We start from the raw sequence: 26,939 nt of genomic DNA on the forward strand, positions 1-26,939 counted from the left end.
AGAGTTCCAAAAAAAAAAAAAAAAAGACCTATAAAGTAGATTTATATAAAATATTCCTATTGTTTAACAGAAGTTTAGGGGTTACTCAAATACCTTGATTAAGAAGACTGGCTGGGAGGAGGAACCCTTTCCTCTTTTTCCCTTTTAGCTTTTCAACAGCATCCCAACACCTGCATGCAATGAGTGAAAAATGTACTCCAAGGAACACTATTAAAACCTCAGTTATCTGCCCCAAAGCAACTGACAGGAGAGACAAGGGTAAAGAACAGCAGAGGTTTTATTATGTTGGATCTTGTTCTTAGGGAAGTTCACTGTGATCTCAGTGCCATTCAGTAAAGAGAACCCCCCACACCTTGGATCACTTGCCACACAGAGTTATGGAATATTCTTGAACAGATTACAGAAGATTTGGGTAAAACCAGGTCATAATTTAACAATGTTCTGATTCCTAAGACTGTTACTGGGTATTTACTGCTTTTACATGTCCCTTTCATTTTCTTTATAACTCCATATAGCTAAAGGAAAGAGAAATCTTAAAGTTTTGTCTCTTTGCTATTTGCTTTTTAGTAAAACATTCCTTTTAAAATAAAAGTAGAGGGCATTTCTCAAGTGTGAACTCCTCACCAAGAGCTCAAGCTGCTTGTGGCAGAGATGGGAACAATGCCTTCACCTTGCCTCAGATGTGGCTTTTCTACTCTGAGGGATGCAAAACCCCACTGTGACCCCTGCAATCCCTATTTTCTAATTATCATCACTCTGCTGGTGACAGGACCAGGCCATCAGTGATGTGAGCAGCAGCTGCTCTATTTCATTAAGCATCTCACTCCAAGATGCTTTCTACATGGGGGTGACATACTATTTGTCTTTCAAGGGCCCATTGAGCATCCAAGAGCAAACACATGCACAGATCCAAAAGAAGTGGTTCTTCTCTTTTTGATTGTCATTTTTGGGTGGAAATAAATAGCAGCTTCTCAGGAAAAATGGGAACAGTTCACATTCAGAATGATCAATACCATGTGCATTTTATACTTTACTTGAGAACACCTTCCCATACTGCAAAGGTATAGAATCTCACAGTATGTTTCTGGTTTCTTTCTGTATCAATTGTGAGTTAGATGACTTCTCTTTCTTCATAAAAAATGAAGAGCATGGTGTCTGTTAACTGGAGACAACAAAATTACCCTCCATAGCCAGAGAGATCCTATCATTAAACAAACAATAGGATGCAGTGTGGGTGCTCAAGTACATACATTAACTATCAGAATGAAGGAGCATATTTAAAAAAATCATTGTAACTGACATTTAATTTAGAAGTATTTTCTTATCCAACAAAGCATTATAAATGTGCTGAATTTAAGAGGTGGCTTTCTTCCCAGTCTTGTGGCTCCTAATATAATTTGGGGGGGAAAAAGAAGCCAGATACAGTTCTAGAGAGGAAAGGGCCTTGTTTCACAGAAAGCTGCTCCTGCTTTGAGGGCTTGAGCCCATTCTTGCTCCATCCATCTCTGGAAGGAATAAGGGGTGTACAGCTCCTGCCCACTTCTCCCTGTGCCACTCCCTGTGCTCCAGCAAGGCTGAAGTGATTTGGAGCTGACCACAGAAAGGACAACCTTACCTGTGCTGTCTTAGCTGTTTAAAAGAGGCTAATTGACATCACATGTAATTAATTTGTTGGCAGGTGTATTGCATTTTACACTAAAAAAAGCCCTGCTACTCTAAGTCTGCTTATCCTTAAGTGGAGCAGTTTTGATGGGAAGCATAAGGCACCTCACCTGTCATTTCCAGAGACACCAGACAGACTATCTGAATTTAAAACCCCACTACGTGGGAAATACTTAAGCTGATAAACTCTGTCAGTTGCTCTTAATGTGCTTTTTTTAAGAGTTTGTGCCCTTCCTTCAGCTGGCTGGAGAAGAGCTGCTTTTTCTCTTAAGTCACACTATTGAACAGTTTCAATACTACTGATGTCTTCTTTCAGATTCCTCCAAAACATAATAGGATTTATAACACAGCAATTGCAGAAGAATATTTCAATATTCTTATACTGAGATATGATAATTGGGTTGAGGGTCTTACAGCACAAAACATTTATCTGTATGAAAACAAGGGAGTCACAAAACCCAAAAAGTTTGGATTTCTCAAGCTGCATAGGTGACTATATTTTGTACTAGAAATCTCCTTTTAGTTCTTACATTTCAACTCTTCAGAGTTACAGGGAGCAGACTATATTAACCCTACAGAAAGGGGGAAACTGGGTTTGAGGGTTTTCTTTAATTGGTATGTTCATAGTACAGAACTATGGCAGCAGCAGCATCTTTCAAAATGAAGACATGAATGATAAAACAGCCCAGGGTAATTAATCCTTGCAAGAAGAGACCTCCTTGTCTATGCACAGAATGAAAGCAAATGCAAGTGAAATATCCAGAAATCCCAAAATCAAATGAGGACTGTAATGTGTGCAAGGAAAAAGGATGATCAAAGTGGGAGCTAAGGCTTAAGACCTAAGAACTCTGAAGTTTTTATTGATGTGACAACATCTCTGTTTGAAGAAAAATAAAGTTAATGAAATTTACATGATGATAAACTTCCAAGTTCCACAGATTTTTCATAAACAAAAAAACATTCATGAATCAGTGAACCACAGCAAGAGTAAGGCCCTGCCAGTTTTGCAGACTGATTTACACTTGGAGGAAGAGGAAGGGAGGGCACTTTGATTCAAGTCAGAGGCTAGGATGAACTCAGCTGCCAAATTCTGTGTTCTGCTCACTTTGTGAGCTTAGGGATTTGGATGGGCATTTAAAGAGATTGTGGTAGAACTTTACATTAAGCCAAACCATCAAAAGTTGGGCAATAAATGAAGACAGAAAATAGAAAATCAAAATAATGCTGATTTTGTTACAAAATCAAGGGCAGACTGAACAAATCCAAGAAGTATTTTCAATTGTTTGAAAACCTGAAGATGAAACAGTGTCCCAAACTCAAGGCATAATTTCGAGCTTTATAATGTTACCTGGAAAAATTTGTGTCCATCAGTTGAGGTTAGGATGTATGTCTGCAATTCCCAGACTCTCAAGTTAGATCTGAGGCTAAACTGGAGCTTCAGCAGTGGTGGAGGCAGCAACAGCTGAAGGAACAGGCTGTGGCTCTTCTGGTGGATTGTGAAGTTTTGTTTCTGAAACACTAAATTCCATCATGGGCTCTTTCATCTCCACCACAGGTGCAAAACACCAGGAATGCTAATTCCAGCAATCCAGATCCTATTTCATATGCAGAAATTAACCCAAAGGCAAGTAATAGAAATGCATACATCATCCCATTCAATTATTCAGCAGTTTTGCAGACACACCGGAAAAAAACTAGCTTCCAATATAAAAATTGTCTATGAAAGAGTCTAACTTGAATTTGTCTCCATGGATCATAATTCCACATGTGCTGCTGGATCTGTAGAAGAGGAGAGAAAAATGAACACTCAGTTAGAACTGCCTCAGTTGGCAGGTTGGTTTGAGAATCAAGAAAGCCTCCCAAGAGCTGTTTTTTGCAAGGTACCAGTGCCTGAAGAACAATTCCCACCCACAGTGTGCAGCAGAACTTCTTTAAGGGTTAAGAAAAGGCCAAGCTCATAAAACTGCAAGAACAGTGAGGGTCTCTTACAGAACTAGAACAAATCTGTTCTCTGGCTTTCAGAATTAGGTTAAATTACACCAGACTTGCTCATCAAGCTCCTTCCATCCCATGACACTCCCTGATGATTTAATTCAGCCCTCATTCCATCATTCAGCCCTTGCATGGTACAAGTGAGGGAGGACACAGCACAAGACCACCAGGCACAGAGAAAGTCCCAGAAGTACAGAAAGAAAAGTTACCATGTGTGTGTTGTCCTGGCATCTCAGCTGGTGTTCCCATTTCTTTCTCCTTCTGGAAATTACTCTGGAGCAGTTTGATTTCTTGATCATAGTCCTGCCACTCTGGAACTATCCTCATGGCTGCCTGCAGCTTGGGCTCTTTGGTCATTGGGTTGTTACACTGCAAACAGAACAGACAGGCTACAAAAGGTTTCTGCACTCAACAGAGGTGTGCTCCCCTCTGCAGGGATCTTCAGCCAGAGAACAGTGCAAAGTCTCTTTCCAAATTCACAACAATGCCACTGCTCCAGGTAAGAGAAACACAGAAGCTAATGGCAAAAAACTCAAGTGCTGAAAATGTGCTGAGGGAGGGAAGTGCCTCTACAACTGTTTGCTGTATTTTCATGTGCTGCAAGAGTGAGGGAATCATCCTGCACTCACCAGATCAATGGTTTTTGCTCTCTTCTTCGAGGAATCATCACACCATGTTTCACACCACAGCCACTCCTGGGGGAGGGACTTAATTGGTACTTGGTGGATCATGTTGTTTGGCAAATCCTGTTGTGCAGAGTAAGAGTTAGTAGCTGTTTCCACAGGGTGTAGGATGGGAGAAGCAACCCCCCTCCCAAACCAACAGGATTGTGAAGTTTAACTTCTGTAAGAGTTTTCTTTTTTCCCAATGCAAATAAAGTGATGAATCCACACTTCATCCCATTCCAAACAAAGACCTCTGGGAAAATCAGTCCCATCCTGACACCATAGCCCAGTAAAAGAAAACAAACACAATAAAGCACACCTGATCAAGGTTGGACAGGCTGTTTGGATCCTGACTCAGACCCTGATACTGTCCTCTGAGTCGATCTCCAGCTGCTATCTTCCTGAACTTCTTCAGATCCACAACGTACAGAGCACTACATGGAGATGGTGCAATTAAGTAATGATTGCAATTAGTCATTTCACTGGGGGGGTAACACTGCAGCCCTACTAAACCCCTGAGACACAATACCCTAAAACAGTCTCAGGGTGGCAGCAAATCTATGATCTATTACAAGGCAGGAAAGCAGTTCTAACAAAGTCATGGCATGTATAAAAAAGAATTTTCAAGAAATCTGTCTTAGCTTTGCTGTCATGCACTCCCTGTTCAAACATTTGTTATTAACAAAGGAAGATGTCTGTTAGCTAACACTTCAGTTCTTCCTCTCTAAAAGTTGTAGCAGACTGAAAATAACTTCAGTGTCTCTAGTGCTTCGTTGGCCACAGAACCTTAAAGAGGCAACAGGAAGCAACAAATGGTTCATGCAGCACTGCATACCACAGCTGGTTTTCTGCTAAGTCTAAGCAGCAACAAAAATTTTATCCCTCTATTTTGAAAAAAAAAGAAAAAAAATTCTTCATACCTGATGTGGTATTTTCTTCCAGCTAAATGACTTGCCCAGTACCCTGATTTCCAGAACCTGTATCCATCCATCTCCCTTCGGCTGTCACAGAATGGGGTGTATCCATAAGGAGCACCATCCAGATTGAAATCCCTCAATTCCTTCAGATCTGTGCGCACAATCTGAAGGGAAAGCACATTTTCTTTTCATTTCTAGGAGCCTGCCCTTCTAGGGTTGTTTGTAAATGCTGTACAGGTTTTCATTCCAAGTGAGCAAATGGCAGTTTTTTGCATTATGTGTAAGTGGTACAAAAATACAGCACAAAAGGTGTTGTCTCCCCTGCCCTTAGAGCTGGAGCAAATAAAATAGAACTTCAAAGAACCTGATGGGGGTTGGGTTGACAGATGAAGTGCAAAACTGTTTCTTAATAAGCAGCAAGAATTCTCACTATACATGAACTGGGATTCTTGGTATCCCCTCCTATTCAGCATTTGCAGACCCTTCAGGGATGAAAGCTTTTCAATGGCTTTTTGACACAGATGTGGCACTAGCACTACTTTAAAAATACCACTCTAATGGGGAAATAAATGTCCTGGTATCTCTCACAAGCAGAGAAACAAACTGTCCAAAATCACAGCTGAGGAGCTGGAAATCTCTCCTAACTGATCCTTCAGCTTCAGTTTGACCTGGCATGGCTTCACCCTGTACATGTGCCAAACCCCCAGGCAGTTCACAGTCACTTGTTGATAATCTGCACTTCTCATTTCACATGTACTTTTGAGAGCAGTTTTGGCAGTTCTCACTGTGCACATTGCCTGCCCTTCCCACCCAGGAGCTGAGGAGGGGGCACACACAAAGCCTCCCAGGGCCTTGTGCACAAGGGATTTGCCTTCTCCTCCTCTGAAAGCCACTCAGATGTGGTCAAGTTAAAAGCAGGGGCCTGGGAGGGCAGAGTTGTTAGTGACTTAGGAAAATACTGTCTGTGGTAAGTGATCTGCAGGCTGGGAGAACAGACTGAACTGCAAAAATGGAAGGGTGAAATGAGAATCTGGAATCACAGTGAGTGAATGAGGAACCAGATAACAGTAAAAGACAGGCCAACAAAACCAATCTTGTGGATACAGGCATAAAACCCAGCCCTCAGTGAAGCATGCCATAACTACACAATCAATCTGCAGTCATGCCTGTGGAGGGCTCAAACTTGCAACTTTTCCAACAATATGGAAATTGTATTCTAGAACTCATGAATAAAAAAAAATAGGAAAAAAAGAAAAGATCAAATAACTGCAGCCTCTGTGTTACCTGATCAGCATCCACAAAGAGGATTTTATCAACAGCTAATGGGAAGAGCACATCTAGAAAGAGGATCTTGTAACCCCAGATGATTCGCTGCTTCTCTGTTTGTTGGTGCAGCCAGCGTGGCCATTTATACTGGACAAGCTCATACTGGAAATTGTACTTCTTGGCCATGTATGGGATGAACTCCTGCAGAGGGAGGGGAAAAAAGCAGCTTATCTCAGTTCTTTGTTCCTCTGCAGGAAAAAGAAAAGCACATTACAAGAGACAGACTTCAGTCGAAGGCACAGAACATCAGAAAATGAAATACCACAAAGAAAATCAGTTTCATTTTTAATTCACACAAAACACTGAGGCCCAAGCTGAACAATCAATATAAATTGTAAAGCAACTAACTATTTCAGCATTTTTGTCCACACAGTTCCTTATGAGCCATTTCACAGTGATCCACAGATGAGACTGTATGACTCAAATCATAAAAATTCACAGATGGGACAATTGTTTAGGGGTGTACAAAGCAGTGTAAGTGGGAGCATGTAAAATGAGAGAAGAGCATTGGGAGAATTTTTTTACTAGAAAAACTTGGCCCACTGTCACATCAGCTGACATTCCCATCTGTGAGGCTTCCTCCAGCTTTGGGTGAGTTCAGGTTTAGCCAAGTGATGCTGGGAAAGGGAGGGGGAAGCAGCTTGTGGCACCTTTGCCCCACCACCAAATAAATTTCTAATTAGTAACAAACCTTGAATGTAGGTGATAAGTAGTTCTTCAGAAACCAAAACTTTAAAGGAGTCTTGGTGTGTTTCAGCACAGACAACATCATTATGCTATCAAAAGAAAAAAAAATAAAGCAGTTACAGCAACAAGTGGCACCCACAAAAGATGAGCTGTGTCATAGATTACAAATTGCTCAGCTACATGATCAAATTTTTTTCAGTTATGTGTCAGGTAACTGAACTTCATGCATAAAGAAAAAGTGGGTAGCTTCAGCCTATTGTAAATTGCTTAATTTGAACAAAATGAGTAAACCCCCACCATCTCTATACTTTAACTAGGCAGAGAATATACAACCTGTTGGCTTTCACAGTCCTTTGAGAACAACAGAAACTCAGATTCTTTCCAAAGCAACAGTGACTTATCCTGTAACTTCTTAACAATACATTGGTTATATTGTATTGAGAAAATTTAGGACAGCAACACACCATCTATTAAACTAAGTCAATTTTTAACTCATGAATGCTATGCAGACAGAAGTTCCCATGACACAGGAGATGCAGATTCTAGTGGACTTCTGAAGCATTGAAAAAGTGTGGTTTTTTATACTCTTGCAGATTGTAACCTTTCTCCTGGTGCAAGGCCACCACCCTTTGGCACACTGGGGTCATAAATTCTCAACTAACCGTAGGAATCTCTCATATAGGTGTCCTGAAGCCACAGAGAATATGTTTAGTACATCATCTTTATCCTGTTTCACATCTTCATTCTTTTGTCCTCCCGTGAATCCCCTGAAAGGAAGAACATGGTTCTGTGAAGGACAAAGGAAAGGCTGCAAATACAGAAAATGGCTCCATTTTTGCTTTAACACAATTGGTCTGTGGGCTTTGGGTGTCATTCCCTGCTGCCCAGGGCATCTTCCCAGGGCAGAGTGCTGTGCACAAGGACAGGGAAGGTCCAGGAGCTCAGACATGAACACCTTTGATTGAGAGAGCACTGGCTGAGGTGCAGCTCCTGGGAAGGAGCAATGTTTTCAGGATCCCAAGTGGCAGGGGGGGTAAAGGAAGGTAAAAGCAGGTGCAAAGCAGGAGCCCAGAGCTCTAGGAACAGAAGCAGAGGAGTCCAATGAATGACAGCCCTGAATTCAAGCAGACTTAAGAGACAGCTGTGGAATTTCACAGCCACCATGGTATTGCCAAATAGTTCTCCAGTTTCAAGAAACTTGTAGGTTATCATTGAATTAGTTTTACCATTTCAGAGATTCCCAAAATCCAGATTCATTCTCATTGGTGCCATCACTTAGCAGATCTTCATTCATCATATCAAACTTTTTCTGAACCTGTGAAGCATGGCATGGCTTTAGTGAGTTGGAACCACATATTGAGTAGATATTGTCAGGAGTGTTGTCCTGACACTGGTTCTGTTTTTACCTACTTGAATTACACCCCATGAGCTGACAGGTAACCTAAGCTCTCTGGGAAAACAGTTCAGTAATGAGTGACTTTTTCCAAACAGGTTCCAAAGGAGCTTTTAGACACCAAAGGCATGTTAGTCTGGATGGTAAAGAGATGTTTCATGAGATGGATGCCAGTGATCTTTCTGGCAAAGAAAGAAACCAATAACCCCTAGCCCTCAAAAAAACCAACACACCAACTCCACCAGTCTCTAACTGGTATAATTGGCACTGAGACTCCAAAGCAGGTACACAAATAAGACAGTGAATGGGGAGAACATCCCAAAAGTGTCCAGCACAAGTAAATGGTGTCAGGTGTGAACTGGCTCTGTTATAGCCATCACTTGTTGCTATAGGACACAAAAGAATACACGCTCACACTGTTTTCAAGGTGAAAGAGAAAAAAGGGCTGTTTATTTTTTGACTCTAACATTTATAGTTTTCTAAAAGTGACAGTGAATTGGAGGGTGACAGTGGCACCTCTCCAATGCCACTGGTTAAACTAACAGTCTATCAACTCTCTCTTCCTCCATAAAGGAATGTAAAACAATGAGTTATTTACAGAAAGTGTGTGAGAAAATTCACTACAAGAATGTTAACATCAGAAGGCTTAGAAAATCTTAAAAACTCAGGGTGACAATCACTTATCTACCAGGCATTCTCCTTGAACTTCTCAGCTATGGCATTACCTGACAGGCAACCCTAAGAGACAGCACATTAGTAATTTACCTTTTTTTTTCTTTTTTTTTTTCAAATGTATTCTTACCTAGCCTGTGTCAGAGTGACACAAAAAAAAAATGAATGCAATTTATCTGTGACAGATAAAATGCTGGCTCAGGGGACATACTGAAGGTTTATTACTAGACATATACTACATATGTAATATATAATGTACATGTGTACATTACTAGACATAGGGCATACAAAACTGCTTTTTCCTGAAGTTATAAGCAGTCAGGAAAATGTGAGTATTATTGTAGCTCAAGGACATACACAAGGAACAGGACTTTGTCATTCTCTCCTGTATTAAAAACCCAAATCAAGGCTACAGGTAATGCTCTCTACCCCGATACTGTGATGTGAGCTTAGTGCAGACTGCCTCAGGTGTATGCTCATGGGAAGGGAACTTCAGGCCTTCATCCAAGTTTCTCCCCACTGCTGGTCAAACAGACTTCTTTAAGGGCACCTCTGGTTTATAAACTCACCTTCACTTTAATAATTTTGCTCTTGAAGTTATTGAGAACAACAATAACTTCATTAGCTTCAGGTGGAGAGTCCGTGCCATCGTGGCTGAAAATAGAGCAAGATACTGACTTTTACTACAAAGCAAAAATATGTTCTTTATTTCTTCTGGCCATTTCTATACATGTATTTAGCCTCAGCACTGCAAAACAGGTTTCAGACATGCCAAAGAAACAAATGCATTTATTTGAACACACTTAATGGGATTTTAAATTAATTAATTTCACCTTGCATAACTTATGTTCAGTATGAAATGTAATTTGCTGTTTAATTTGCTGTTCAGGTCACCACACTTTGACAAGGGAACCATTAGATTCACATATTACAATGCCTACCTACTTCAGATGTTTTACAAGAAAAACACTGAAGTATTTCTTATCCTGACCTACCTGTAGATCCTGTAAATATCTTCAGATCTGCCTTTTCTCAGTCTTAGAGTCCATGCACCAGGATTGGCTTTTAACTGGAAGTAGCCCTGTAAAGTGAAAAGAATATTTGGCACTTTCCAGAAAATCCAAATGGAGAAAAATTAGCTTTAAAGTTATGGGCTTTGACTCAGTGTTTCAGATCTAAAATGTTATTTGCAAGTCCATTGATTAAGGGCTTTAAACCCAGACAAAAGGAGAAAAGCCCCAGAAATCATTCCATTCAAAATTGTTGGGTTTTCCCTATGAGATAGAAGCTTGAACAAGTCTGGCATTATTTGTTAGATCAAAGTCTTCACTGTCCTGATGGGAGCAGAGCAAACCCAAAGTCTTTTCCTGCAAAAAGTTGCCTTCATGAAAGAATGAGGGAATTTCAAAACACTAATTTGTGATTATACAAGAAAATCTAAAGGAATTCTGAAGCTCTACAGAGTGGTAATTCACCTACAGCAGAAGCAGTATCATAATTTACCTATTACAAGATATCTCTTCTACAGAACTTAAAAATTCAAATATTGTGTTCAAGTCTTTTTAAGCTTCAGATTCCAGATCTGAATATTTTCCTCTGTGATTTAGATTATGAGGCCTACAGAAAAAACGTGCAACTGTAGAGATGCTTTAGTGTCCCATTCACTTTTGTACTGTGGCTTCAAATGCTTGCAGCTCCTATGTGAGCCAGGCTGCTTTAAAAAGGAAATTAAAAAATATTTCTGAAAATTTTGGTATAGCTAATTAGAAGAATTTGGTATAGCTAATTAGAAAAAGGACACTTCTGAGTTTTAGTCCCTAACATAAACACACCACATGTAAATTCACATGTAAAATAAGGCTGATCACATGTAAAATAAGGCACATCTTTCTTTCTACAGTAAGAAATACTACATCACTGTAGGATATACTCTGGCTAAGAAAAGGCACAAATTGAAAATGAGTAAGAATTCTAAAATAAATATTTAGCACCAGGAAACAAGGAATATTTTTTCATTGTTTTTATTTTAATTCTTTAAATAAATGTAATAACTTTAAAAAAAATTAAGATTAAAAAAAAGGGTAATTTACTTCAGTTTTTCACTAACATTACATATCAAGAAAACAATCCAGTGGCAAAATTCCTCTGCCATAATTTCAGTCCATATCTGTCCCCTGTTCCAGTGTGGACACTGAGAACAGACACATCCCTTATGCAGTGACATTACAAAATCAGCTGCAGGGAACAATCATACACTTGGATTTCCAGCACCTTTCCTCACCTAAAATAAGCAAATCCCATTGTTTCACACTTCCTTTATTTTCCACAATGCCAACTATCCTTGCTGACTCTCTCCATTTATGCCATAGATCTCCTGAAGAAATGGGTCCCAGAAATGAGACAGCCTGAGGCTCACAGCACCAGAGTGGATGGCCCAAGGAGGAATCTGTCCCAGGAAAACAACGGAGCTCCCCTGGAAAGGGGCTGCTTGAGAATATTGGCAGCATTTAAAGACATTCCAGCGTATCTCAGAAGGGAAAGGAGCTCATCTTGAAAGAGGTGAGAGGCTTCAGACACCAGTGTGAGGAATGATGGGGTTCTGGTGCATCTGCAAGCAGCTGTGGAGTGCAAGTTACCCCCAAAGCCAGAGGCCATGCTAGGAAATAGCCAGGGCTGGAAGGCAGGGGCTGTGCTGGCTGTGCCAGCTGCAGGAGAACACTCACCAGGTTGGCCATGACAATGGTATCCACAATGACAGGGCTGCTGGAGGTGCCCAGGGTGAACTGGAGCCCCCGAGGTGGCTGCCCAGTTGTAATGTCATAGCAGTGGCCCTCCAGCAGCAGGTACTCCAGCTCATACTCTGCAGCCACAACACTCTCCACCTGAAAGGAGCAGACACTGCTGAGCTTTAAAGTGCCTGCTTTTATTCTCTACAATAGCTATAGTAATTAAAAAAAAAAAAAAAACAATTTCACCAGAGTAATTTTATTGTTAGACAAATACCTAGAAAACCTCAGAGCTCAGCTCCTTCAAGTGATAATTCTCACACAAATATTAAGAGTGGCACAGACCAAAATAATTTGAATCTCAACATATGCTAGGATAAGAAAAGGGAAGGATTGTTGCTCTATTCCACAATTAATTTTTTTAACATTTACTGGAGAATGGAGTTGGTATCTCATAAAAAGTATATGATGGGATCCAGAATTTTGACTGTAAACCTGCTTAATATCAGCCATCTGAAATAAACATTTTGTTTTGCTCTTACAGTGCACTAGGGTACTATCAGGACACACCCATTCCTTTTTTTCTGTACTGAACAAAAGTTCCAAGGAAAGAGAAGAGAAAAAATAACAAAAAAAAAAAAAGAAACCCACAACCCCAAAAGACTTGGGTCCCTACCAGGCCAAATTCAGATGTAGCCTGAGGACAGTACATAAGCAGAGTGTTAGTCTAATCCCACAAAGCATCTCCTCTCACTGCACATCCAAAATGACAGATTAATTGCTAGAGCACCAACAGACTGCACATTGGGAACTGGAAATGGTGCACCTGCAAAGGTAAAGCTGCTGTTTATTCGGAAGCTCAGGGATGCACTTGGAATGCCTGAAGCATTTAATTCCCCCCTCTCTCAGGCTTTCAATAATCAATGGGGCAGGCATGGAAATCAGAGGCTTGAAATGTAGTATTAATGCTTCATTTATGCCTTCACAGTTAGGTCAAGAGAAGAAAAGCAAGAAACTCCTAAACCAAAACACACTAACCCAAAACCAAAACCATAAAACACACACCCAATTTCCTAGATTTGTGAATAACTAGTAGAGGATTAGCAATACCAGATATACCACAATACCACATCATATTCCCATACAATATCAGAGAGGTGCAGAAGTAAGAGGGGACTAATAATAGGGACTAATCATACAGTGATCAGTGAGAAGGGGACCCACATTTGTGATGCCCACAAGGCTGCAAACACTGTCACTTTTCCAGAGGCCTCTTTGGAAAGGCTTTGACATCTTGGTACACACACGTGTGTGATACCTTTACAATAAGGTAAATAAATAAGGGATTTTCCCTTTTTCTCCCTCTGTATGTGGGGCAGCACTGCCCAGACCCACAGTTCAACAGTCTGAGTCAAGGTCTGCTCAAGCAGAGCAAGCTCCTGAACCTACAGCTGCTGAGTGGATTTCTGCTGCATGGTTTTACTGCTGCATTGACACTCCACATCCTTCTGTGGAGCACAGCAGTGTTTGCCAGTTAACAGGAACTGTGAAAATAAACAGTAGCTGAAACCAGCTTGATGGCTTCTAGGAGCAAGGGAAGGACCTGCTCCAAGCCTATGGTGTCAGGCATCCACAAGTAATTGAGAACAGCAATCCTGCTGTTGGGGAGCTTATGCTTCCCCTCCTAGAAATCATTTAGAGGTCTGTAAATGCAGTAATATCCACAGCTCTATGTTTATTGGTATTTTAAAATTCTGCATTTCTTTCCCATAAAAAAACAAGCCCTGGAAAAGCACCACCATTTAAATGCAGTAAGAACATGATGATTTCTCTTACCTCCTCTAAGAAGATATTGTCAAGGTCATAGGGGGTTCTAACAGACTCCACCATCCAACTCTCAGGAGTGTTTAAATTCAGAGTGAACAGTGGAGACTGGGGCATATCTAAAAACTTGGCAATTGGTCCTGGAGCAAAGTTATTCTCTGCTGTGAAAGAAATCTCTGGCTCCAAAACATAGCGGTAAAAGCTGAAATTTCAGAGAGAAAAAGTTAGAACACACATCTGCCAAAATTTGCTAATATTTCACTCTCATTGTATTTGCAGATGGCATCAGATTTCCCTGACCTCTAATGTCTCCAAGCCTTTGTCCAAAGCAATGCAAGTTGTGTTAATCTTAGGACAGGTCAGAATTTATATCTTGAAGGACCAAAACAAACTGTGCAACACTTAACTAGTAAGTTATTAAATTTTATATAAATACCAAAAAAAAAAAAATAAAAGCACCCAACTTGTAAAATAGCAGAATTACTTCATGCCACACATAAATTCCCAGATTCTCCATGGGAAATGATGATATAAATGAGCTCAAAGCAGTTATTGAGATTTCCCATGGCACAGCTGACCATGCTTCTGTGCTTGCACATTCCAGCAGGTTTCTCTCTCTGCCCACCCTGTATCATGAACTGCTTACCTTTTCAGTGGCATGTCAGAAAGCTTAGACTGGCAGTTCATAAACACTCTCAGGTTCATATTTATCAATTGGTTCAAAACCTAAAGTAATGAGAAAGAGACATCCCTTAAAATGCTAATGAAGAGAGCTGACCACTGTTTTATAGACAGGACCTCAGGGTGAATGTGATCTGCTCATTCCAAATCCTCCCTCCTTGTGGTTTGCTTTACCACCCCTTTCCCCTTTTTAATTGGTGGTTTTAAGCACAGTTACCTGCTCCTCATATTTCAGGAATTCTTTTTGGCATGCTAAGACCTTCCTCAAGAACAGAGTTACTGCAAACTAAGCTGTTAGAATAGTGAAACTAAAAGCTCTCTGGACAATACCTGAGTATGATTTTATTAGTGTGTAATGCAGCTTAATTAGTATTTCCACTGATAAATGCATTGTGAAACTCAGACACACCATTAGAAAGCCACTGGTCACCACACAGTCAAAATGAAGCAAACATTCCAAAATGATGGAATTTGAAGTTCTCACAACCCTGCCTACGTACCAAAAGTAATGGAGCAAGTCTTTGAGCATCTCTGGTCACAGGATCAACAATGGCCACAACATCAAAGTATGTCTCCCCCTCTTTTGGTCTCAGTTTAACTGCACTAAACAGAAGAAAATACAATTTTAAAGTACCAAATACATGGATAAACACTTGAAATGCATTCCAACCCACTGTTATCCATCTCATCCTGAACTGAAAGTGCTTCCTAAATGCTGTGCACCTTCAGAAACTTAATAGAGAAAAAAACAGGCATATATACATGTATGTTTATCTTTCTGAAAACTGTTGGGGACTTTCCTACTGCTACTTAGATTTTTTTAAATTAAATGCAACATAGAACAATGGGGAAGTTAAAAGACACAGAAAAGCCTTGTTCAGCAATTCTATACCTGTATCGTTCTTCAAAAAACTGATATTCAATCCTTGCTTCTCCTTTTGGCTGAGCAGAAAGCAGAGCATCCACTTTCATTACCAAGTCACTTGCCCTGAAAAGAAGGAAAAGAAAAAGGCTTGCAGATATCAAGAAAAAAGGCTGTAGTTATCACATTTCTGTCAGGCAGCAGCAAAAGAGAAGGCAAACAGAATCCAGATACCAAACACTCCTACTACCTCTCTGCACAGGCTCTGAAGAATTAAACATATTTAAGGGTTAATCCACCAGTAATTTAAACTGGTTGCAGCCTTATTACTGAGTATACCAAAGGATTTAACTCCAACAAATATAGAACAGCTGTATTTTAGGGGACACACATGTTACAGGAACTGCATTCCTGATCTTCACCAACCACTCAGACCTGAAAGCCATTCAGATCAAACCCTTGTTCCACTACTCTTCCCATCTTACACTGCAACTCTGAGCACTAGAAAGCAATCCTCTAAGTGGAGAAACTTTTGAGAGGGGTCCTATCATAAAAGATAATTATGTTTGAGCACTACTTCTTTTTCAGTATTTCCATAATTTTTCAGTCTAGTATTTTAAGAATATATTCAATCTTTAAGGTGTAAAACCTCTTGAAAGTTCAATGAAAATAGATTTGTACATCACACCTTTGCCAAGAAGCAAAACTGTAACCTACAGGTCTGTGAGCTTTTCTTGAATTAACTGAGATTTCTAGTGACAGCTGTTTACTTACAGATCTTCTTCAAATCCCAGCTGCTGAATCTGAGATTTGATTTTCTGTCCCGATGTCTTTAGGATTATATTTTCAAGGAGATGAAAATCATCCTGATTGAACATCTCTCCATCCTCTAATGGGCCAATAATCTACCAAAAATAGCAGAATCAGCATTATTAGGTGTCCTGGTTTGAAAAGGAAGTGAGTTTTTTGGGAGTTTGGTGGTCAAGGCAAAGGCTACACTGAAACAAAATTCAAAATGTATTAAAGAAATACTCCAGCCCAGTCTCAGTGGAAGCCAACCATTTAGGCTGGTATTAATGTCAGTGGCAGCAGAGTTTAACAGGTAAATCCAGGTATTTAGAGCCAAGAGCCCCAGACTAAGGCATAAACTACACACTTAAACTTTTCACTGGGTCAGGCACCTAAAATTATACATAAAGTACCACATCTGGAAGGGACAGCAGAAAGCCAGGCCAATTCTAATAGTCCAGCAAAACTCCCTCCTGTAGCCTTCAGAAGCCTAAAAGCTACCTAGAAAAGTCTTGTTATTCTGCTAGTGAGGAAAATAGAACAGAACAACTCAACACCTGAGATTTTTAACCCACTGAAATATCCAGCAACCACTGGGACCTGAATGGATTTGTTCCTAGCCAGAAACAGATGACAAAAGAAAACCCAATGCTGTACACAGCTGTGTTTCATTATTTGCAGTGAAATACTATGGTAACATCATTTACCTCATTTCAGATAAACTATAATAAAAACAGATGGTAGAAGAGACCAAGGAACCTTGGTCAGGACAAAATGCAGCAGCATTTTACTCAGTAAACTGAAGCAGCATAGTCTTGCAAATTTATCATCCCCTTCCACCCCTGGATTCAATTCACTACGAGCATGAAAGGAACTTTGTTATTGAGAGACTTGAATTTGTATCAAATACCAGCAACTAACTGCACACAGTGAAAAGAAAAGATCACACAGGTGTGAATAAACCAAACTGGAAGTGATCCTAAAGACTGCTGAGACCTCAAACAGGCTGGCACTCCTGTGTCTGATCCCACCCAGACTCTGCTGCTCAAATCTATTTCTTTCTCACATGTGCAAAGTCTCTTTCCTTGTCTGTTATCATCTCACCCGTCCATTGCTGATCACAGCCCTCTGCCCCTTCTTCAGCTTCAGGACATCTCTGCAGTAAACAGCATGGGAGAGAATAAAATCCACCTTGGGAGATTCAAAGGCTTCTCTGAAAATATTGATATCCATACCCTAAAAGAAAAGAATACTTGACATTGGAATAGGAAGGAAACTAGACCTTTGCACACTTTTTAAAAGCAACCTTTTTGTTTTCATTCAAGAACATCTTTGAATCTTGCTAAAACTGATCCTTGACTCCCTTTTCTTTGTGGCCTTAAACCTAATTCTTGCTTGTCACCATCAAACACTCTCCCAACTTCTGCTGTGAAGGGCCACAGCTACTTAGACCAGTTCCAATCTTCCTGCCTAACTTTTTAAAATCTACTTTGAGACATTCACTTGTATTTTTTCCCATCTTTTCAAAGAATATTGTTCTCTTCACCACCCAAGAAACAGCTGACTCACTTAAATAGATCCCTGCACCCATGTTCCTTTTGCCTTTTCCAAGTTACATAGCTCTGATGAGTATGAGGATTTATTTGATGTTTAGATGGATTGTTCTATTTAGGTAAGCCCTTCAGAGATTAAAAAAAACCAAACTGTTCTTTTTTAATCTCAAACTCAACAGTGTTATTTTTCTGTACTGCACCTTCTGGATATGAATACACTACACTAAAAAATGAATTTGAGGAACAAGCAAAGCACCCTCCCCATGAAAACACCAGCAGACATCCCTACCCCAACAGCAAATTCCAAGATGTCAGCTCCTGCCTCCAGTGCCTTCACAGTTTCTTCTTTTGCCATCTTGGTGATGAAGTTCTTGGCATTATTTGAGGTTTGTGTCTGCAAAGCTGCCCATATGGCTTTAGCTACAATGGTATTCTGGCTGTTGGGTTCTTCACTGGGATTATTAATCATGCTGATTCGAATGTTATTGCTGGATTTCTGTGTTTGACAAAACAGGTGATGGGAAAATTTAACATTTCAGATACCATAAATATATAATAAACTCTATGGCAGAAGCTTTGCATTTCTTAACCAGAGTATCAGATCCCAAATTGGGTAAATAACAGGACAAGGTTAAATGAAGAATTAACTGATTTAACATCAAGCATTTAGCTTATATATAGGCACCACTGTGACAGCAATCCTCCAGATAACCCTGTGCTACCTAAGAAATCCAGGACCATGGCCACCACTCAGTCTGGCAAACCACAGCTGTAAGCTGTGCATTTTTATGTTTCAGTTATCCTCCCAGAACCAATGAGACAGAGCAAAGAGCAATGCTTATGTTTATCTCCAAAGCAAAACACAGATTTTTCAGTTTAACACCACGGGTTTAAAATAACATTTATTGTATTCTGTCCTAGCTTAAGATCAGCAATGTTCCAGTCCCTACAAAAGAGATGAGGCTGGAGATTAGAGACCCTGCAGGGAGAACCAGTCTCTGCAGGTGATACCACAGGAAGATGCACAATTTGTGTTTTACAAGCCTCTACCAAGGGCTTTGTTAGCACTGCCAACCCATTCCAATGAACATGTTACCTACCTGATGTTTAATGGCATCATACAACAATTGCCTCCCTGAAGGTTTATCAAAATCACCAACAATCCAAAAAGTAACTGGTCTAACAAAGGAATCATCTGCAATTATTAAAAAAAAAAAAGAGAAATTTGAGAGTGAAAGGAAGGAAAGCTTCATTTTTTTTTTCCTCATTTAGAGGTAAACTGCAAAGACACACATGCAAAGACTTAAAAAAAGTAAAATTCCATAGAAAAGCAACAGGTGAACCTAAGCTATGAAGCCTGGTAAGACAAAATTAATAGCACTGGTATATTAGTCTTTATTAGGTCATTCAGAAAACCCATGTGGGACAGCATGCATTGCTCTAAGCTAGATTCTTTTAGTATTTTTGTTTGTTTGCTACTTTTTCAATTACCAATCATAAAGAAGCACATAAACAACTTGGAGATTCCAACTGGGGTTGGAATCCAGCAGACATATCACTTCTTTGTATTGAAGCTGTTAATTTACAAAATCAGTTTTGTAGAAAGACAAAAGTGCTGGAGCAAACATGCATTCCAACAGCTTCCTTCACTGCCTGCTGGTTCTAAAGCCAGTGTCATAAAGGAACCAGAAAATTCCAAGAACAATATAAAAAATGCCAAAGCATGAGTTACCATAGATCTCCTTGGAAGACATTCCTGGTCAAAGAGCAGAAAGGAAAGGGGAAAAGGAGAGACACATTAATAACTTGATGGTAATCCCAAGAAGCTGCAGCACTGTACTGGGCATAACTGAATCACTACAGATCCAACAGCAACAAATTTGTGTTAATTTTACAAAGCAATAAGCTTTGACTTTTTCTTCCCCTCAAACAGATGGATGCTTGATTTTCATGCTTGATTTTCATTAATTATACTACAGATTACCAGTTTCATACCACAGGGTGAGGACATCATTCTGAAGACTGTTTACAAACACTGCTGTGCCACTGTGCTGTTATCTTCCCTCTTTAAAAAGCAGCATGGCAGTGCTGTATCAGTGCTGATGCTGAGCCAGCAACACATAGAACTTCTCTATTACTTCAGAAAATAAATGTGTTACAGTATTACTGTAATCAGATAGCAGCTTTTAAATACCTTAAGTGACAGAAGAGGCAGTGACCAAAAAATGTCAAGGCATGGAATTGCAAAGTAATGCACTTTCCAACAAGCATGCCAAGGTGTGGATTTAATTAATGCTCTATACCAGAAACTTGTTCAAATCCAAGTGACTGAGCATGAATGAAGAGCAGGCATGAGACAGGAAGAGCAATGGGAAATTTGGGACAGTCTAGTAAAGACAGGAGAAAAGAACAGGAGGATTTGGGTCAAATTATAGCAGCTTATTTCTGGAATCTAACCAAAATGGATAAAGGAAACACCTGATGGTGTCTGGTTGGACCTGGTTAGGCTCTGTATTATATCTATGCATGCATTTCCTACACTTGAGAGGTACAGGCAAGTTTGAACACTTTTATGTGCAACTGTGACAACACCGCCATTGGAAAAGCAGTGCAGGCACTGGAGCAATAAAAACAGCACTGCCCACGTTAGGTGATGTCTTATATAATGGGCAGTTGGAATTTTCTTCTGAATCCATGTAACTTCCAGCAATTTTGAATTATGGGACACAGAACTAAAACCTCTTTTATAGTTTTCTAGTCACTTGCTTACACTGCTGCATTTCTGGGGGTCATTTGCAGAAGAGAAAGAACAGTTTGGTTGAGACTTTATTATTCAGTAAGAGGTTGGACTGGGTTTAAGAGGGGAAAATTCTTGTTCCATACAGATGTCATGTCTTATTAAAGAAAAAGAAATCTTTAACAGACTATGCTGTTACCTACAGGCCTGGCAAGGCTCAGTGAGTGTGTGAAGATCTGCACATGTGCTTGGAAAAAAAACATAAAAGCAGACTTGGATTCAGAATCCAGCACAGATGTTACCTTTCTTTGTTAAGTAGGTCATGCTGTTTGCAACAGCAGCTGTCTTATCTTTAGACTCCAGTGTGGTAAATCGAGCAAAGTCATCCACAAAATGGTTATCTGAGGAAGAGAACAAGCATTAAATGCCAAAGCAACTATTCCATGTAAACTGAAAATAAAATCACTACTATTACTAGAACATTAAGAACACATCCCATTTTGCTCCTTGTGTCTCATTTTCACTGTTAATATATAAATATATAGGCTGAGAAATGAATTTTGCTGTCTCAGAAGTTACATTAACAACTACACTGCATATTTGATAGGGAGAAGTCAGTTGAAAGAATTTCCCAAGTCTCACTTAGTTGACACTAGTGTATGTAAATAATATACATTAAAAAATCCACTCTGTCACTATTTTTCAAGCAACTCAAAAAAGGCAGGAGTAATGTCATTGTACTGCAGTCACTGTATTGGGTGTTCATTTAGCGAGGGAACATTTTGCTAAATCTGAATTAATTCCAGAGATGACTGTCAAACCTGTTAAAAAGAAGGTCAGAACTAAGAAACAAACTGCTGCTTTATGCATTATATAATTTCTCAGCTTCATGAGTCATATTCCCCTTAAGGTCTGTATAAAAACAAAACAAATTCCCATCTTGAAAATCAGTAGACATTTAATGTTGTACATAAACATCTGTCTGTAGCAGGCCTGGGTCATCACTTCAGGTGCTGTTAATGCTTTGCCACCTGAGCTTTCCACTGGAACAGCAAGTCTTTCACTCAGACATTTCAGGTTTAACAGAATTAAAAGCATCCCTTACTCATTCCTGTCAGATCTAGGTACTCTCTGTCAGACCTTAGGATTCTTGAGTTAATTCTTGGAACAACATTAGGCTGGTTCATGATATACTCAACCACATCTTGGTCATTAGATAGTTCACCCTGAAGAAAAGAGGAAAGAAGCATTATTTCTTATCTGACATATAAAATTGCCTTACATAACTTTAAAAAAAAAAAAAAAAGGCAGAAAGCAATTCTGAAAGCTAAGTTGATAGTATAATATGTAGCCAGGGACTTGTGAATCAGCTTTTCCAAATCTAGTTTCTCTCAAGGCTCAGAGGAGCTTAGCACCCACCAGGTACACGGCTCGCTGGAAGATGCTCGTGGTTTCCAGGATTTTGTGCATTGTCACAGTTTCCAGGTCATCAGGATCCAGCTGATCTTTTTGGAAAGGCATCCCATTGAACAGGACAACAGGGAGAGGGCCCACACCAGTTTGCTCATAGTAAGCTCTTGCTGCCTAAAAACAGGAACAGAAGCACTTCAGCCCTTTGCCACAAAGGTTCCTAACAAGTCTGAACACACCATGAGATCCTTACCACTTCTGTTAGACACAGACAATGTATCTTTGAAACTTTCAAAGCAAAAAAAAGTTCCTTCACAATACAGAAGTGCAAAATACTCCTTTAAGTTCATTTTGTAAATTAATTCCAATGAGTGCTTTCTGGTAGTGGCAAAAGATGCACCACAGGAAACATCACTTTGTCTGTGGAAGCAAATGCAATGCAAGCAGTGGTAGCTGTAATGTAAGACAGGGTAGGGAATTTCTTTCTTTTTTTTAAGAATGTATTTCTTAAACCTGTAAGAAAAGAGTTCCTTGTGAGGCAGGGAGTTATTTTGTCAAGACAAATTCCCCTGTTTCATGTAACCTCTGAAAAGTACACCAGCACTGACAGATACTCTGTTAGAAGTTAAAGTTAACTAAGTTCTGCTGATTAGAGGTTCTGGTTGAGGCCTCTCCTCTCATACAAAAATGCCTGTCTTACTTTTATGGATTTTAATTTCCCTAAAATGTTTTTCTCTTCACTATCCTGCATTGGAAGACTCATAAGCATAGGAGCCTATTTTCTGTAACCCTGACTGCATTCCTTACATTTGCAGATGGAGGCAGCATCGTGTGTGTTAAGAGCTATTGGTGACAGTATTTTCATTTATTTTAGAACAACAAAAAATAAGAAACATCCCCCCATAAAACCTCAAATAAAATCTGCTTCATCTCACATATAGTGATTTGCCCTCCTAATTTTCTCCATACAGAAAAGTATCAGACCTAAAAATCACTTCAAGAATTATTTGCAGAAATCTGTTGGATGTCTTGCTATAGAAAAGGCATTTTGAATTCATTGCCATGGCTTTATCTCACTCAGTATTCAAATACTGATTCAGAAGCCCCACACTGATCTCTCCCAGTGTTAAGCCTCTTGGTTTTTCCATGAACCATTCCATTACTTTGATTTTTTTGCAAGCACTAATAAACTCTACTGAAGTCTGCATTCTGTAATGAAAGCATGAATTATGAGTCACAAGAAAGATATCTTGGTTCTTTACACATAGCTTTTTTTAAAATATATATTCCATTATATGTACTATGGATAATACATAAAGCTTGTGCTGAACATAAAGTATTACTAGAAATCCTCCAAGGTGGTAACAAAATAGTTCCCTGGTTAGTAAGAGAACTGGATCAAGAAATTGTATGTTATTATATTTTCAGAACTGTTGCAGCAAAAGAAGTGGAAAACAAAGCTCTATTTGATGAATTCTTACCTTTCTGTTTTGATCATAGGCAGAATCAATTCCCAGCACGCTGTTGATTTCCACATAAGGATACTGTTTCTCAAGAACACTGACAACATGTTCCACTTTCAGCTGGTCTCCTGTTTTCACTTTGTTATAGATCTGAAAGGGGAATACAAGTTTACAGCTGCAACTGTAAAGCCTCTGGCCTTATCAAAGGTAAACTGACCTGTCACCTGTAGTACAGTAGTAGTTATAGTAAGGCATTAACAGCCAGACTGCAAAACTTACATTCATATTTATCAGTTGCAATAGCTCCTAGCACTTGTAGCCATCTTGTTATACCTTGTAGTCATTCCAGTGAGATATATATATACTTCTTTAAATAATAACTTGCATTTTTAATTGGAAAAGGTATTTGAGGAGGGAAAAGAGTTCTCTGGGGAAAAAAGCCTCAAATAAAGCATATCCAAGGAGCGACCTTCCCTTCAGAACTTGGGATATGCTTATGAAAAATACAACCTCACAGGTAAAGCAGGGACCTCTTTCCCTCTTGAAGGCACAAGATTTTACTTTGAGCTACAAATACACGCCCAAAATAAAAAGAATAAAAGTAACTGTCTTTAAGTAACCAGCAATTTAATGTCACAGTATGCCCCAGCTTGCCAGTTTGTACAAGTATCAAACCACAGGTGAAATTCATTTACCAGCACCTGTATTGTCCTTGGAGGTGGCCAAGGTGCACAGCTGGAATGGTTCAAACCCAATTATAACATTGAAGGGATGGGGCAGCTCAGAACTCAGAGACTGAATGAGCAAAGGGACAGGATCAGAAAAACATGTAAAAGCGTTAAGTGTCACCATGAAAGCTGTGGCACAATGAAACCTAGTCTCACTTGTTAAAGTTAGGTAATACTGGGTTAAAGAAGCACATTACAAGGACACATGTGTTCTGTGGTACCAGTATTTGGAGATACTCTGCATACTACCCCAGGCAAAGAACAATTCCTTCCAGTAGCTACATATTAGTCCATTAACATAATCTTATGTACATGGAAAATATTAAAACATTAATTTCCCTTTTAAATGAATACTTACAGACATGACAGTCTGAAAAGCGTAATTATTGTCCATTTCCTGTGCCACATAATTGTATGTCCTCAGGAGGGCAACACCAGGATCCTGCAGTCCATCAACATCCTCTGAGTCATTAACCACAAAGACTAGTCCTATCCTGCAATCACACAAATCCCCAGGTCATCATTTCTAGAAAGAATCCACTTTTCACACAACTCTGGCTGTGATCAGCATCTTAAACACAGGTTTTTTCTAGAATAGCCTGGGAAGATGTTGAGAGAACAGCCAGGAATCAAAGTTAGGACATGTAATGAGCACATCAGAATCTTGCTTTTCACCTCTCTCCCATCCAAAACTTTAGATTTCTTTTGGACTGTTAAAAACCAGAACTCTGTTTTGCTAGTAGAGAGTAGTGGAAGTTATACTCAAAAAATATACACAGACCTCGAACACAAGGAATGTAACATTTCTGCAGTGTCCTAGCAATGAGAATTTTACAATTGCAAAAGTCACATGCATAAAAGCTCATATTAAAAAAAACCCAAACATTAAAACACTTATTTTATTATTACCTCAGGGGGATGTGGTTACTGAAGAACATTTCTGCCACATTCAGTAATTCTGCTGTGGTCTCATGGGTAGGATCTACTATCAGCACCTGGATACAAACAGCAAGTGAGAAGTTTTCATACCCTGGAGAGCCAGTGTTGCCAAGATGTTCTCTGCTGTCCCAACCCAGACAGAACTGTGCCATTCAGACTGCATGTAGGGCCCTTCATTCATGCAACTGTTGTCTTCCAATTTTAAAATTTCTATGCTAGAATTATTGAACTCCAGAGAAAAAAGTAACACATCCAAGCTCCCAGAGTTTCAGATGGTTCAAGTGCCGGTTTTCCCCTAATCAGAGTTCTTGTTTTGCATAGGGCCAATGTGCCACGTGACAGTGCACAATTTGCATAGGGCCAATGTGCCACGTGACAGTGCACAATTTGCATAGGGCCAATGTGCCACGTGACAGTGCACAATTTGCAAACTCTTCATCAGATTTAAGTAATTTACCTACAGACTAAAAGGACATTCAGGGCTAAGCTGAGGGCTGTTGATCATCAAGTCTTGGTGCGTGAATGCTTTCTAACTGAAACAACTGAAGTTGGTCTTAACTCTGCCAAGATGACAACAGTTAACAAATTTGATGGATTTCATTAACCAACTTCAGGTATTATCACAAAGTTGAAACACACCAAATTGTTATTTATCAGATGATAATTTTGTCCATTGACAAAACAACTCCTGGCATTTAATAGATGCCACAGAACCATGCTCAGGAATCTCTGAATCTCAGCCATAACTTACTAATACAAGGAGAACAAAACCTTTTAGAAAAGCATCCTCTCTCTCAAGCTATTTAAGTGACTGGGAATCCAGTGTATACATGAGGTAAGCTGCAAAAGCTGATGCTCCTGCTCTTGACAAAACAAATACACATTTCATCCAGTCAGATTATTACTTACAAAATTATGGAAGTTTTTTCTGATTTGCCTGATCACACCAGGAAATGTGGGACGCAGCAGTTCCTGCACGCTGGAAGGCCAGGAATTGTACCGGCTATCAACTTCCAGATTGTTGATCCACTAAGGAAAAGTAAAGGCATTTAAATGATTCACAATCCTCCTGCTCTGGTCTGAGACTAACATATTTTCAAATCAGACACTTTATTGAAGAAATAAAGCTTTTAACAAGTGCTAATTATAATCTTATTATCCTTTTTACATCACTGCAGTTTCAGAGCTGATTGTGAGACAAGGACACAAGCTCCCCTGACAGTTTAAGAATGCACTGCCCAACAGCAAATCAAGTATTTCTATCAAAAACCAAACTCACTGAAATGGCAGGGCTTCGGATGTCCACAGCATAGTCAGAATCTGATGGCTGGATGTTCAACTTCAGGACATTGTGTAAGGAAACTCCCTCAATTCCCAAGCTGTGCAGGCCTTCCATAACTCGGGCTTCATTGCGGAGCACATCAATCAAGCTGCAAGGAAAAGCAAAATGGAGCTCAATTTTAACCCCACAGCAAATAACTTATCTTAACCTAACAGATGAAATGTCTAAACAAGACATTAGTTCTTATTTATCACCTATTTCTTACCGTCCTAAGAAACTTGAGATGACTTAAATCTATTCAATTAATATTGTATAACTAGGGAAAGCAATGTTAAATCAGGATAATTAATTCATTTTATATATATATATACACATATGTAGTATTGAAACACATCTTGACAAAGGTATAGGGTGGTTTCCAGATGAACAATTTATAGTGGTTTATCCTTTGAGAATCACTCTGCTGTCTTCAGAATAAAACTGTATGCTGACAGCTGAGAAAACAAAATCTTGCTAGTCACAGCAGAGGTCAAAAGAACAGCACAAAGGTGACTTCTCATTCCAATCTTCAAGAGTATTCCACTTTTCACATTAGAATTTTTGTTGGAAATGCACTTTGAATAAGACAAGG

At 39.5% G+C, this 26,939-nt stretch overlaps 1 protein-coding gene across 1 annotated transcript in view; it reads right to left on the bottom strand.

Moving 5' to 3' along the window:
• Positions 1 to 259: 259 nt before the first annotated feature.
• UGGT1 (UDP-glucose glycoprotein glucosyltransferase 1) overlaps positions 260 to 26,939 on the bottom strand; it is a 41,103-nt gene continuing 14,423 nt past the window's right edge. The window contains exons 13-41 of the mRNA XM_071437171.1: positions 26,306 to 26,456; positions 25,936 to 26,055; positions 24,997 to 25,082; positions 24,446 to 24,581; positions 23,378 to 23,509; positions 21,906 to 22,070; positions 21,592 to 21,712; positions 20,789 to 20,887; positions 19,482 to 19,505; positions 18,850 to 18,944; positions 18,039 to 18,245; positions 17,301 to 17,432; positions 16,182 to 16,312; positions 15,438 to 15,533; positions 15,046 to 15,148; positions 14,511 to 14,590; positions 13,877 to 14,066; positions 12,038 to 12,196; positions 10,310 to 10,395; positions 9,884 to 9,968; positions 8,476 to 8,564; positions 7,912 to 8,016; positions 7,254 to 7,338; positions 6,521 to 6,703; positions 5,240 to 5,400; positions 4,639 to 4,753; positions 4,284 to 4,400; positions 3,864 to 4,023; positions 260 to 3,441 (exon numbers count right to left, since the gene is read on the bottom strand). Coding sequence (XP_071293272.1) covers positions 3,416 to 3,441; positions 3,864 to 4,023; positions 4,284 to 4,400; positions 4,639 to 4,753; positions 5,240 to 5,400; positions 6,521 to 6,703; positions 7,254 to 7,338; positions 7,912 to 8,016; positions 8,476 to 8,564; positions 9,884 to 9,968; positions 10,310 to 10,395; positions 12,038 to 12,196; positions 13,877 to 14,066; positions 14,511 to 14,590; positions 15,046 to 15,148; positions 15,438 to 15,533; positions 16,182 to 16,312; positions 17,301 to 17,432; positions 18,039 to 18,245; positions 18,850 to 18,944; positions 19,482 to 19,505; positions 20,789 to 20,887; positions 21,592 to 21,712; positions 21,906 to 22,070; positions 23,378 to 23,509; positions 24,446 to 24,581; positions 24,997 to 25,082; positions 25,936 to 26,055; positions 26,306 to 26,456 — 3,439 coding nt within the window. The 3' untranslated portion in view covers positions 260 to 3,415. The remainder of the gene's footprint in view (positions 3,442 to 3,863; positions 4,024 to 4,283; positions 4,401 to 4,638; positions 4,754 to 5,239; positions 5,401 to 6,520; positions 6,704 to 7,253; positions 7,339 to 7,911; positions 8,017 to 8,475; positions 8,565 to 9,883; positions 9,969 to 10,309; positions 10,396 to 12,037; positions 12,197 to 13,876; positions 14,067 to 14,510; positions 14,591 to 15,045; positions 15,149 to 15,437; positions 15,534 to 16,181; positions 16,313 to 17,300; positions 17,433 to 18,038; positions 18,246 to 18,849; positions 18,945 to 19,481; positions 19,506 to 20,788; positions 20,888 to 21,591; positions 21,713 to 21,905; positions 22,071 to 23,377; positions 23,510 to 24,445; positions 24,582 to 24,996; positions 25,083 to 25,935; positions 26,056 to 26,305; positions 26,457 to 26,939) is intronic.

The sequence above is a fragment of the Agelaius tricolor genome, unplaced genomic scaffold (assembly GCF_023055355.1).
Source record: "Agelaius tricolor isolate 1412-34295 unplaced genomic scaffold, bAgeTri1.0.p SCAF_12, whole genome shotgun sequence".
In the NCBI taxonomy this organism is placed as follows: Eukaryota; Metazoa; Chordata; class Aves; order Passeriformes; family Icteridae; genus Agelaius; species Agelaius tricolor.